Source organism: Epinephelus lanceolatus, chromosome 8 (assembly GCF_041903045.1).
Source record: "Epinephelus lanceolatus isolate andai-2023 chromosome 8, ASM4190304v1, whole genome shotgun sequence".
Classification (NCBI taxonomy): domain Eukaryota; kingdom Metazoa; phylum Chordata; class Actinopteri; order Perciformes; family Serranidae; genus Epinephelus; species Epinephelus lanceolatus.
Window position 1 is genome coordinate 6,686,786 of NC_135741.1, and position 14,463 is coordinate 6,701,248.

Sequence of the window (14,463 nt, forward strand, 5' to 3'; positions counted from 1 at the left end):
GTGATTTAACTAGAGATGGTGATTATTGGAACAATGGGAAGATGAACCAACATGGTTTCTGTGAATTTTATTTTGTTTGTTGACTTAGAATGAAGAGTGCTTTATGATGGTTATTGCGGATTTCAAATAAGTTCAAAATAGCCGCCCACAGACGCCATAAAGGGAGATATGATGAACTCACTGTCTTTGGTTTAGTTTTACTCGCTGTTTGATGATCCAGGTGCTTCGCTTGGTTTTAGAGTTGATTGGTTTGCAGGATGTTTGGAGAGTTGCAGGATGACGCCATAGACTATCACGTTCAAAAAATGAAAATAAAAATACAAACAACATTCCCAAATAAACAGGCCTTTACAAAAACAAAGTTCAAATCAATGGGGTATTAAACGACTTCCTTAAACCATAAAAACTAAGATCAACCAAAAACACAGTGGTTAAAGACTGTAACCCCAAATCGTCTTCCACCCTAGACACTAACTTCAGCACACCTGCCTTTAATTAAAGGTTCCAGAGATGCCAGGTCAGGTGGTACATCAAAGTGACTAATAGGAAACTAGGGCTTGGAGTCTGGTGTGTATGGTGATAGCAATTTCAGGACTGTTGTGGTTAAAAATGGATCTTAGTCTTTCAGAAAAAGGTCAGTCTCTGTAGGGATCCTTTCAAAATGCTGTCAGACACTCAGAATCACAATCTGAGCTTGTCAGTGGCAAAAGCAAACACTAAGTGAATGTTAATTGATGGTGCACAAATGCCTTGAGTGGTTACATAGCAGCCTGCTTCTCTACTGCCAGCTGCAGCCCTCTCATTCAATACTGGACCAATTTCAAAAATTGTTGGTCCCATTAGTCACTGAAACATGGGAAATATGGTACAGTTTGGAAAACATGTAACTTCTCAAAGACTAAACGTATGTTGATCAAGCTTCCTGCATAAATCAGGGAGTTGGTTGAGGGCCCACAGCTTCAACATCAGCTTTTTAACTACAAACTGTAATACTTATATCCAGTGTTTAGAAGAAGGACTTTTTACTGTATAAATGCAGCATAACTTTAAGAAATATAAATGCTTGGTGTTAAAAGTCTACAACCTGATTACATGAGATATTCCAAGTTTTTATATATTAAGTTTGAATGAATGAAAGACAAACACATTCACATGTCACAGGAATTTTATTTAGAACGGAGCCAAACTGGTAATTGACAACATTTCTGTTTGGAATGCATTCAAGAACACATTGCAATCAATTGTTTCATATTTATCTAGTGCCTTTTTGCCCCTTTTTAATATTCCTCTCCCTCCTCCTCTCCCTCACCCTCGATGGAGTCAACTCCAACCTCCTCATAATCCTTCTCCAGAGCTGCCATGTCCTCTCTGGCCTCAGAGAACTCTCCCTCCTCCATACCCTCACCCACATACCAGTGAACAAAGGCACGCTTAGCGTACATCAGATCAAACTTGTGGTCCAGCCGAGCCCAGGCCTCTGCAATAGCAGTGGTGTTGCTCAGCATGCACACAGCCCTCTGGACCTTGGCCAGGTCTCCACCAGGAACTACAGTGGGTGGCTGGTAGTTGATGCCCACCTTGAAACCAGTGGGGCACCAGTCCACAAACTGGATGGTGCGCTTGGTCTTGATGGTGGCAATGGCAGCATTGACATCTTTGGGCACCACATCACCACGGAACAGCAGGCAGCAAGCCATGTATTTGCCGTGGCGAGGGTCACATTTCACCATCTGATTGGCTGGTTCGAAACAGGCGTTAGTGATCTCAGCCACTGAGAGCTGCTCATGGTAAGCCTTCTCAGCAGAGATGACAGGGGCATAGGTGGCCAGAGGGAAGTGGATACGGGGATATGGCACCAAGTTGGTCTGGAACTCTGTCAGATCAACATTGAGGGCGCCATCGAAACGAAGGGACGCAGTGATGGAGGACACAATCTGACTGATCAGCCTGTTCAGGTTGGTGTAAGTGGGACGCTCGATATCGAGGTTCCTGCGGCAGATATCGTAGATGGCCTCGTTATCTACCATGAAGGCACAGTCAGAGTGCTCCAGGGTGGTGTGGGTGGTCAGGATGGAGTTGTAGGGCTCCACCACAGCGGTGGACACCTGGGGAGCTGGGTAGATGGAGAACTCCAGCTTGGACTTCTTGCCGTAGTCCACGGACAGACGCTCCATCAGCAGGGAGGTGAAACCAGAGCCGGTGCCACCTCCGAAGCTGTGGAAAACCAGGAAGCCCTGAAGGCCGGTGCACTGGTCAGCCTGAGGACACAGAGGGAGACACACTGATCACATATGAAATACAGTTATGTCATTTAATTTCATGTTTTAGAGCAGAATGAGGAATGGATCCCTCCTGATATCAAGTTACCCACCAGTTTGCGGATCCTGTCCAGCACCAGGTCGATGATCTCTTTGCCGATGGTGTAGTGTCCACGGGCGTAGTTGTTGGCAGCATCTTCCTTGCCAGTGATCAGCTGCTCAGGGTGGAAGAGCTGGCGGTAGGTCCCAGTGCGCACCTCATCTGAAGAGACCAATTCGATCAGAATCATACTAAAATGTTTGGCTTTTACAAAAATGAAAAGCTAACTCTGGCATCTCTAATAAATTGGAGTTTACCGATGACAGTGGGCTCCAGGTCGACAAAAACAGCTCTGGGGACGTGCTTTCCAGCTCCAGTCTCACTGAAGAAGGTGTTGAAGGAATCGTCTCCTCCGCCGAGAGTCTTGTCGCTGGGCATCTGTCCGTCCGGCTGGATCCCATGTTCCAGGCAGTAAAGCTCCCAGCAGGCATTGCCAATCTGGACACCAGCCTGACCGACGTGGATGGAGATACACTCACGCTGTGGGGAAGAAAAAACAGGCCAGTTATTTACCTGTATGCATTTATGTTTAATTCATTAACATTGCTGTCTTTCACATGACATCTACCACAGTAATTGCATGTATCTTAAAGTAGGGAACATTCAGCTGCTCCCCCTATCTGAGATGAACAGGAAATGCAGCAGGAGGAGGCACCTCCCTGCACCAGAATCTGCAGGGGACAAAAATGCCTGACAGCAGCCCCCGCTGAGGCAGAACGCTCCTCTCGTCTTTCCTCCAGTCCTTTTTGTCCCCTTGTCTTTTTCTATCCCACACCTCTCCCTCTTTTGCCAGCACAGGCACAAATGCAAATTAACATACCCCTGCCCATCACCAGCCTGGAATATTCCACTTGCTCTGCTGCCTTGAGGATGCAAAATCACAGCGGAGACTTGTGAACAAAAAGATCTGCTCAGCTGTGTCATTTTAAATCACAGGAATAAATTATCATTAAGGATGAAATCAACTGAGTTTTGTTATTTAAAATTAACCCTTTATATTTCATGTCATCTTTAAAACAGAAGCTTTCATTTTTTTTAAATTTAAGGCAGGATCAAAAATATATATGTGCTCCTATGAATTAAAAATGATAGCTGCAATAATGTCTCCATCCATCCCCACCCAATCTGCCCCTCCCTGCCTTCAATCAGGGTATAGCTCATTTGCTATGTGTCCAATTTTCCCATGTTCACACGTTAAATTTGACAAAAATAAAAACATACAGCCAATTAATGCTGCAGCTTTATAAATAGAAGCAGATTGATCCACCTGAGTGCCTGTTACTGACGCCTGGACGCAGACAGTCAGTGCATTGTTCTCATCTCTACACAATGACCCGCTGCAGATCAGCCTGTGCACCAACACCAACATGATACTGCTCAGTCTCATCTATAAATATCACCTAACATGTGTTAAAATTGAGTCACAGATTTTTAAAAACGAGTCGCATTATTGTTAATAAATCGCAGAAAGTCGTGTCGAGATGGAGAGCCGCTGACGACGCGTAACCACCGAGACGCTGAGTGCGCTTCACCTTCATCTCCACCTCACAAAACTCGCTTCAGACAAACAGTGTGATGATAAAATGCACTCACCATTTTTTCGTTGGTTCACAGAGGAAGAGGAGAAGGAGAAAACGTGAAGAAAGAGGGTTTTTTAAAAACGGTGTGGTCTGCGTCGCGTGTTGTACCCAGCGGGGTCGATGCAACAACTGCTGAATAGGAGGGCGGTGCTACCAGATTTATACACGCACGGAAGGGGATTTGCTTCTGTGCACTGTGGCCAAAAAAAAAAGGTTTAACTACCACCCATGCAAGCACCATTTGGTATTGATATTTAAAGCGAGCTATTCTGGATTTTGCATACAGAATAATCAGTGTGAAACCTGCTCTTAAAGTGCACCGCAGTGAGATTTATATCGTTCACAGGGTGTGTTTTGTATTTTTGGTGTGATTAGGAATAAAAAAAATGATATGATGGCACTTTTTTTAGCATTAACCCTTGTTGCAATCCATATTTTTATGTGCAGGAATTAAAGGTCATTCATGTTCAAACAAAGCACATTTATTATGCATGCAGAGGGATGAGCAAGGGCTGCATATGTGTCATGTAGGTGTGGCAATCTGCAATCAGTACAAAGCCAGTCATGTTCTGGTGCATGTAAGGAAATTCTGTGTAAAAAAAAAAAAAATAAATCAGTGGCTTTTCTTTTCGCTGCACCTGATACATAATTAATGAGACAAAATGGCTGAGTGCTTCTGCTGCAGGAGCCTCCATCCCACTCGAGCTGCAATCAGCCGGGCGTCCATGTTGATGCTGAGGCCTGCCATGGTATCTGCCCGGCATGCCAGCTCTCCAGCTCTCCTCCCTCTTTGTCCCAGATTCTCTGCAATGATGTCATTCAGTGGGCCGATCACGTGGCTGCATGTCAGCCTGTGTCTCTGTGTGTGTGTGTGTGTGTGTGTGTGTGTGTGTGGTGTTCAGCTGGACTGACGATGGGGTCTGCTTCCTCTGGGTCTGTCTTGTTTGAGGAACTGAAATTGCCTGAACTGCACATTGTGTGGTAGAATGGCTGCACTGAAGCACTTAATATGTGTGTGAGGTCTTTGTTCTCGCTGTGACTCCTGTTGTTACAACATTAAACCCCTGCTCTTTAAGCTGTCTTGGATCCGGCAGAGGATTACAGCCATTTGAACAGAAGCTTGCATAACGCCTCTAACATAATCAGCCTGCATCTTCCAAATCAAAATCTGTAATGCTGTATGAATTCAAAACTTTGCTCTCTGTCAGATCGTCCGCCATAATGTGGGAGTCAACATTTATTCAGCAGGAAACTGGATGTATCATTTACAACCGGCTTTTTGTTGTTGCTGTACTCAATGTGAACTGCAGGGGATGAAAGAGAAGGACAGGAAGCAGGCATGACTCTCAGCCAGGACTTCTAGAACATTCTCCACTCCGCCTCCTCCTCCTCCTCCTCCTCCTCCTCCCCAGCAGCTGTGACACAGGGAGCGTCTGAGCAGCTGCACACCAAGAGGAGAGAGGGAGGATGGGAATGCTAGAGAGATGGGAGTGGTCCTTCATGGCGTGAAACTGACCGCACTGCCTCCTGCACAGAGGGAATATGATACCCACCAAAGTGACAAAGCATATTTTCCATCTGTCACAGCTGAGGCTTCACGTTGAGTGTTTTGATGCAGGTGCTGTTAGCTGAAGACGTTCAGATCATCCTTACTCACTTCAATTAATGAGCAAAGACACGGAAAGATTTGAATCTTGATATATTTAGTTTGACTGGTGTGAGGTTACAAGGGAGGGGCAGAACCTCACAGGAATACTGCTCTGAAGGTCCATGTGGTTAGTGGCCACACAAACTGATATACATGTTTAAAGAAATACATTAGCTATGAATAAAATGTTGTGATTTATGATCATTCAAAGACTTTTTAACTTCCCAGACTTTCTCTCAGCTTCTGCCCTCTGTGGTGATTTTCAGTTCATATGTTGACAGTACTTGTTATAAACATGCCAGGCTGTAATTATGATATATATTAGGGGGGACATCCCCCACAATATTCGAATGTGCTCAAAATGTCCCCCAATATATTGATAAAAAAGAATATAAAGAAAATAATTGCTATGCTATGAAAGGCCACTATGCCCCACTGTCAGAAACAATCATTAGCAAATGTAATCCTTATCATAATAAACCTAAAAAAATGCCATTAATACTATTACTACTGGCTCTAATATTGTGGTGTATTGCAGTTCTGTGTGTGGTTTGTGCAAGCGGTGTTGCAGAAGTCATTGCTTGACCATGGGGACAATCAATGTCAAACACTGTACTGTCTCTCTTGTTTTCAAGTATATTAAAAGTGGAAAACTACAAAGTAATATGAGTGTTATGTGGGTTATAACAATGTCATCTGTTTTAGTTTTTGTTAAGAGTGAGTATGTCATTAAAAAGTCATAGTGCAAGCACTTTTCCACTGCGGCTCTTATTCACATGCTTGCTCCCTCAGATGGCACCCAGGCATCAAAATTTTGAGAACTCCTGATCAAAGATTTTTGTTTCAAAATGCTGTAAAATTGTCAGTTTAGATGGTTTCTAAAAATGAGGATGACATGCAGCAAAAGGGGCTGCAGGATGGAATTGAACCTGAACCACTCCAGCAAGGCCAAAGCCTTAAGCAAGGTTTATGCTTCTGCATACCTACGACGCAGAGGGTTTTGCACCTCCAAAAAATTGTAACCACGTGTCGAGGCAACGCAGACCCAACGCAGACTGCAAGAGCTGTGATTGGTCCTTCAAACTACATAATTTCCGGCATTTTGCAAGGTTTCACTTCCTGCTGCAATACCACAACACCACCATTTTCAAAAGTCTCCACTGTGATGGGTTGTGTTTGGAGTTTTGATTAAAAAATGGATGGAAAAATGTAATAGGATCATTTGTTCTTAAATGTCAATCATTTCGAGCTCCAGCAACAGTCTTTCTCTCTCGGTCACCATCTTCACTGTGACTAGAGCAAAGCCAGAAGATAAACAAACAATGAACAAGCAACGACCATAGACATCAAAGTCTAGGTAGGTATATAAAAGAACACCGTGCCCCCAAGTGCTTTGGCGGGGAATTGCATGGTGACATAGACCAACAGGATGCAGAACTTTGATAGGCACACAGCAACTGCGGAGCAAATGTGCGCACGTTGCATCGAGTGAAACGAGTAATGAAACTTTTAGTCAACACATTCTCACTCCGTCCCGTCACATATCGACATTTGGTCATTGACTTTCCATGTCCAGATACAACGTGCAAGGTACCCTGGGTGTGTTGGCTGTTGATGTTCTGGGACGCCATGTCAAGTTCTGCCTGTTACATGCATTGTCTTCTTTCTAAATACACTTCTGTTTTCACAGGAAATTTACCATTTACATACAGTCTCCTTCAAAATAAACGCACTGTGACAATTTTCCTCCAACAACAAATGCACGTGGTTGGGTTTAGGAAAAAAGAACAAGGTTTGGCTTTAGAATCTTACAGGACACAAACACCACTCTCCCGGGTGAAAGTCCCCTCCCACCCACACTATTTGGACTTTCGCTGCCTTAACTTTCCTTCTTGTCCTGCTGCGTTTCCCCCTGACATTGCCGGGTGCCATTAAACTATAATGGCAACCGGCCGTGTATCATACCAACGTAAAAGGACAGCTTTTTTCGTCAGTGTCTGACGCCACAAGTCACGCCCATGCTCTGTATTTCGATGACTTTGGAGTGAGACCAGGTTGCCTCGGTACATGGGGTACCTGCACTACCAGTGGAGCTACTGGGCACCCTGGATTACAGAAGGTTTTGATTGGCAATGATCCCCCTAGTGATAAACAGGTGGTTACAGCCCTGTAAAAAATGTATTTAAAAGCACACAGTAAGACACACACATAAGTCACACTACAGTATGCTAGAACATGGAAACACAGATACACACCTACATCTAATAGACAATCAATTAAACCATTTATTCATAGATCTAGATGTGACAGTTAATCAGCTAGTCTTGTATCATGTCAGTATGATGGCACACAGAGTACAGACAGAGAAGGAGATGGTGAAAGCATGTGTAGAGGAACAGGAAATAGCGCATTATCGACCAACAGGAACAAGGATGAAAGAGGCAATTAAGGAATAAAGCTGAGTCATGAACAGCAACACACACAGTTTTAAACTGACCACTGATGTCTTGGTTGGTTGGCTACAGGGGTTGTTCGGCACACTGGTGCTTTAAAGATCACCGAAACAAAAATGTGACATGAAAATGTTTGTATTCTTCACCTGCATTCATCTACTTTCTTAAAATATTTGTCACCTACTTTTAAGTAAGGGTAACATTTCAGTTTTTTAGTGTCAAAAGTAAAAATAAAAAAGAGCTCTATGTTAGAGATATTAAGAAAGTGTTACTTCTGATTAACAGACAAAGGACTCAGCTACATTTTGATATAAGATTTGAAAGTCTGCAATGACTGATGGTCACTGGCTGGTCACTTTAAGGTTGCAGCTGGTGGAGGTACTTTTAATCACTTTATATACTACTAGGTAGCTTAATCTATAACATACATAATCATTTATCAGTTGATAATATGTTGTAAGAAGTGTGGGGGGAGGAAGGGGTCCGGTTTGGGAACCTCAGAATTGCATCTCTGGGATGAGAGTCAGCACCTCCAAATCTGAGGCCATGGTTTCTCTGCTTGAAACCAGTGGATTGTTCCCTCTGGGTTGGGAGAGAGTTACTGCCCCAAGCGAGGGAGTTCAAGTATCTTGGGGTTTTGTTCATGAGTGAGGTTAGAACGGAGCATGAGATGGATCGGCGGTTTGGTGTGGCCTCTGCAGTGTACCGGACAGTTGTGGTGAAGAACCGGAAGGCAAAGCTTTCGATGTAGTGATCCATCTAGGCCCCGAAGAAGAGCCAGAACACGCTGGAGGGACTACATATCTCATCTGGCCTGGGAACGCCACAAGGTCCCCCAGGAGGAACTGGAAGTCATTGCTGGGGAAAGGGAAGTCCAGGGAGCTTTGCTTGGCCTGCTGCCCCTGCGACCTGACCCCGGATAAGTGGATGAAAATGGATGGATGTTACAATCCAGATTTGCAAAGTCACTAAAGTTATCAAATAAATGTAGCTGAGTAAAAGCAGGATATATGCCTATGAACTGTTGTGTTGTAGAAGTATAAAGTTGCAGAAAAAGGAAATACTCAAAGTACAAGTAACTCAAAATTGTTACAACAAATAAATGTAGCCTGCTTACTTACTTTCCACCACTGATGGCATAGCTCTTTTTAAAGATATAAAATGACTCCTTATTTCATAATCAATAAATCTGATCAGTTGGCTCAGTGTCTGAAAGTCTCACAAATGACTTCGACTGAAATGCATCGGAAGCCAGATATACTGGGACAAAACTACAACGAAAAAATTGATTTGATGGTGTCCAAAATGATTCACCCAAAAAGGCTAAATCTTGCTTGCTAAACTGTGTGATTGTGGCTGCAGTCACCATGAATTGAGATCAGTTTCTCTTGACTTTGCACCCCAAACTGGGTTATTTTAAGCTGCCTCCCATTCAAAGAGGTATCATGTCCGCCTCTGGGACAACTGTTGTCATAGAGCTGCCTTTGTTGTTAGCAACCAAGCGGCTTAACTGTCTGTTACTTTGCTTTTCTTTTCTTCAGGTCCAATGACGAATAATTTATGGTCTTTCTTATTGAAAGGTGAATGTTTAACACAAACAGAGCTGCTACGCACATCCAGTTACATTACTGTCTCTATAGGAAGAGTGAGGTTTTATGGGAACAACTGCCTGAACAAAAGAGCTGACCCACATCAATGCCATGCATCTTTGTGTTGCAGGGGCCACACCCCAGCATCCCCATGCCAATCTTAGAGTATTTTGTTGTTGTTGGGTTTATTCTTTTTTTAATTGTCATCAGTTTTATGAGACGAAGAGGACACATGCACCACTAGACAAGAGGAAGTGTATTCCCCCCAAGATCAGGGTGAAATATTTTTTTGCAGAAGAGGTGGCTGAGGCGCCTCACATCCCCCCACAGAGGCAGCTGCACTGCAGCCCGTTAATGCTGCCATTTAAGCTGGGTCACGTGACTTCCAGATAAAGGCAGTCTATGTGGATACCAGGCTGTATCCAGGCAACTCCGTTATTCATTTCCTAGCAACAGTTAAATCTTGGGAGGAGGGCTGGGGGTTGGGCGTCTGTGGATGTCTCTGTTGGCCTACATGTCCCTCATCTCTGACGGGGCAGTCTGACCTCTTTTATCAGTGATAGACTGAAGATAAAATATGAATACTGGGAATGAAAAAGGAAATAAATAAATAACATGTGGAATTATTGATAAAGTGCATGATAGGTAACAGGTAGGAGGCCAGAGAGGACACATGGTCTGCAAAAATGCACCAAAATATAACTAAACAGACAGGCTGTCTGGACTTATTTTGTACCTGGAAATATGGTTTAAAGTATTATGACATTTTGAATGAACTGCAGATGCATATTTCTGGATATTGTCCTCAGACATGGGGTTCACAATAACACATTAAACCAGCATCCCAGTCTTTGTGTAAGGTTTGTATAGCTTTTTTGAACACATATGATCATTACTGTCACATACAAAATACTCTCATATATTTACTTATAACATATATGCTACCAAAATATAGTTATTATATTACTTCTAAAATCAGTATTATCATAGCTATTGTATCATTTTGTTATATGGATCACTGTAAATTTATTATGTTGATCTGTTCTGATTTTTCCCTGTTAAAGGGTTTTTTGGGGGAGTTTTTCCTTATCTGCTGCAAGGGTCCAAAGACAGAGGGATGTAGAATGCTGTAAAGCCCTCTGAGGCAAATTGTGATTTGTGATATTGGGCTTTAAATAAAATTGAATTGACTGCCTGGCTGATTTTGTAAGGGCAGGTGTCAGTCACCTCTATTGTGTATGAAGCCTAAATATCAAAGCAATAATGTCCTAAAATACTACTCTATTCTATTCTATTCTATTCTATTATAAATACATAAATAAAGTTATATTTTATCTTATCTATTCTGTTTTTATGTTGGATTTATTTGTTAAAAATGAGGACTATCTGTTTACTGTCTGTCAGACTGGGCCTGTGTGGTACCAGCATGCTGGAGATGAAGCAGCATTTTCCTCCCCACAATAAGAGGCGCCATGCTTGCGGCACAATGATGGGACCCGGGTGTGGTTTTGGAGGCGGTCTGCGAAGCCAGACAGACGCTCAGCCAATGGGAAGCCGCGGACAGCCTCGGAACGTTGGATTGACGGGGGAGTTGACCAATGGCAGCACAGCAAGCACCGGCGCAGGCGCTGCACTTGTATATATACCACTATCCATCACTCATGTTCGCCATTATCTCTTACATCGACCCCATAACTGTCGAATTGTAAGATTCCCTGTCTCGGAGCTTCAACCCTCCATTGCTACTACAACAGAACAAAATGGTAGGAACTTTTGAAACTTTGATATTAAGGGATATTTGAGGGGTTTTGGGGGTGTGAGGAGGGCGGGAGAGGACGGTGACATTAATGGAAAACTGGGAACAAGCTTGAGGTTTTCTAAAAAGGTTTAAAGTGACTTTTTTTTTAGCAGAATATTCTTTAATTAGTCATTTATAAAATGAGGTTTGATGATGGAGATGTTCAGGCGATGCTTTGGGCGGGGAGCAGCTTGCTAACGTTACGTGGCGGGCAGACTGAACAAAAGAGGTTTTCATCAGATGGCAGTGTGGTCTGAATGAATAATGAAGGCTCCAGTCCAACCGCCGACTCTCTGCAGTGTTTTATCCTCCCTAAAGCCCCGGTATGAGCACTGTCCGTTAGGGTGGAGGCTCGTCATCACATGTCCCACACCCAGACACAGCCTGTCCTGTGGGCAAATGGATTAAGTGCACTGTCAGCATGGCGCAAGGCATTAAAAATTCATGTTAGGTTAGTAATGGACACTGCTGAGTGGCCCCCGTGATGGCTACTGGCGCTGGTGCGGATCAAAAGGGATCTTTATCTCCTGTTGTTACGGTAAACTGGCTGTTATTTTACATTAAGTGTTCCCAGACTGAACTTTATTCAGGGTTAACGGTTTACTTGTACATTCAAATTCCATCATACGTCATCAGTTGCTAGAGTGATGGGCTTGTCGCATAGCAACGGCGTTCCAGACACAGCTAGACCGCTGCTGATTAAATTCCCAATGAAACTGAACAAGGATTACATTTATACTTTCAGCAACAGTTTCCTCTAACATGTGCACTCAAGTTTGATTTTGAATGATGGCAAATCTCAATCTAAAAGCCTGCTTGATTTAATGGTGATAAATCTATTTTAATGGCCATAAAAGTGAAATTAATTCATTCTTTTCTTATTGAAATATTGGCTTGTGTCTAAATAACTGCACACAATAAACTTATCTCTGGTGTTTTCTTCCCCACAGCGTGAGTGTATCTCCATCCACGTCGGTCAGGCTGGTGTCCAGATTGGCAATGCCTGCTGGGAGCTTTACTGCCTGGAACATGGGATCCAGCCGGACGGACAGATGCCCAGTGACAAGACCATCGGCGGAGGAGATGACTCCTTCAACACCTTCTTCAGTGAGACTGGAGCTGGAAAGCACGTCCCCAGAGCTGTTTTTGTCGACCTGGAGCCCACTGTCATCGGTAAGTGTCATGTCTTCTGGCTGATCATTAATGTAGGTGAACTGAAGTGACATATCTGAACAGTGTAAAATAACTGGCTCCATATTTTTGTTTCTTCAGATGAGGTGCGCACTGGGACCTACCGCCAGCTGTTCCACCCTGAGCAGCTGATCACTGGCAAGGAGGATGCTGCCAACAACTACGCCCGTGGACACTACACCATCGGCAAAGAGATCATCGACCTGGTGCTGGACAGGATCCGCAAACTGGTGGGTAACTTGATATCAGGAGGGATCCATTCCTCATTCTGCTCTAAAACATGAAATTAAATGACATAACTGTATTTCATATGTGATCAGTGTGTCTCCCTCTGTGTCCTCAGGCTGACCAGTGCACCGGCCTTCAGGGCTTCCTGGTTTTCCACAGCTTCGGAGGTGGCACCGGCTCTGGTTTCACCTCCCTGCTGATGGAGCGTCTGTCCGTGGACTACGGCAAGAAGTCCAAGCTGGAGTTCTCCATCTACCCAGCTCCCCAGGTGTCCACCGCTGTGGTGGAGCCCTACAACTCCATCCTGACCACCCACACCACCCTGGAGCACTCTGACTGTGCCTTCATGGTAGATAACGAGGCCATCTACGATATCTGCCGCAGGAACCTCGATATCGAGCGTCCCACTTACACCAACCTGAACAGGCTAATTGGTCAGATTGTGTCCTCCATCACTGCATCCCTTCGTTTTGATGGCGCCCTCAATGTTGATCTGACAGAGTTCCAGACCAACTTGGTGCCATATCCCCGTATCCACTTCCCTCTGGCCACCTATGCCCCTGTCATCTCTGCTGAGAAGGCTTACCATGAGCAGCTCTCAGTATCAGAAATCACCAACGCCTGCTTCGAGCCTGCCAATCAGATGGTGAAATGTGACCCTCGCCACGGCAAATACATGGCTTGTTGCCTTTTGTATCGTGGTGATGTGGTGCCCAAAGATGTCAATGCTGCCATTGCCACCATTAAAACCAAGCGCACCATCCAGTTTGTGGACTGGTGCCCCACTGGTTTCAAGGTGGGCATCAACTACCAGCCACCCACTGTAGTTCCTGGTGGAGACCTGGCCAAGGTCCAGAGGGCTGTGTGCATGCTGAGCAACACCACTGCTATTGCAGAGGCCTGGGCTCGGCTGGACCACAAGTTTGATCTGATGTACGCTAAGCGTGCCTTTGTTCACTGGTATGTGGGTGAGGGTATGGAGGAGGGAGAGTTCTCTGAGGCCAGAGAGGACATGGCAGCTCTGGAGAAGGATTATGAGGAGGTTGGAGTCGACTCCATCGAGGGTGAGGGAGAGGAGGAGGGAGAGGAATATTAAAAAGGGACAATAAGGCACTAGATAAATATGAAACAATTGATTCCAACTGTCCTTAAACACATTCCATAAAGAAATGTTTGTCTATTCAGAATAAAACTCCTGAAAATGTCAATTTGGATTTTAAGTTAATAAAACAGGAAAGGCCAGAGAGGACATGAGCAGGTTTTAAGGTTGGAGATGACCCTTCCAAGGGTTAGGAAGAGGAGTATTTAAAGGGACATAAAACACTAAACGGGAAGCAATTGCTTAAAATTAATGGCATTCCAAAAAGAAACGTTTCTCTATAAAGTTTGGATATTCTGACTAAATGAACCAAAAATGTCAGTTTGGCTCTGTTACAAATAAAATTCCTGTGACATATGAAGTTGTCTGATGTCTCTTTCTTTTTCTTTCTTTCTTTCTTTCTTTTGGTTTAAGAATAAAAAATAACCCTTAGTCTGGATTTAAGTCAATTTGATGTGATAAGATAAGGAAACTGTAGTAATACACAACCAAAAGCATTACATATCAGCATCTGACCTG

At 44.0% G+C, this 14,463-nt stretch overlaps 2 protein-coding genes across 2 annotated transcripts; one reads left to right on the forward strand and one right to left on the reverse strand.

The window, feature by feature from the left end:
* Positions 1–1,147: 1,147 nt before the first annotated feature.
* On the reverse strand, positions 1,148–4,092 carry tuba1c (tubulin, alpha 1c). The gene is made up of 4 exons (XM_033629056.2): positions 3,952–4,092; positions 2,616–2,838; positions 2,372–2,520; positions 1,148–2,258 (listed from the first exon to the last, which is right to left on the reverse strand). The coding sequence occupies exons 1-4, from the start codon at positions 3,952–3,954 to the stop codon at positions 1,278–1,280; spliced, it is 1,356 nt and encodes a 451-aa protein (XP_033484947.2). The 5' UTR covers positions 3,955–4,092; the 3' UTR covers positions 1,148–1,277.
* A 7,159-nt stretch (positions 4,093–11,251) lies between these two features.
* Positions 11,252–14,301, forward strand: LOC117258295 (tubulin alpha-1A chain). The gene is made up of 4 exons (XM_033629057.2): positions 11,252–11,391; positions 12,377–12,599; positions 12,699–12,847; positions 12,961–14,301. The coding sequence occupies exons 1-4, from the start codon at positions 11,389–11,391 to the stop codon at positions 13,939–13,941; spliced, it is 1,356 nt and encodes a 451-aa protein (XP_033484948.2). The 5' UTR covers positions 11,252–11,388; the 3' UTR covers positions 13,942–14,301.
* Positions 14,302–14,463: the final 162 nt, after the last annotated feature.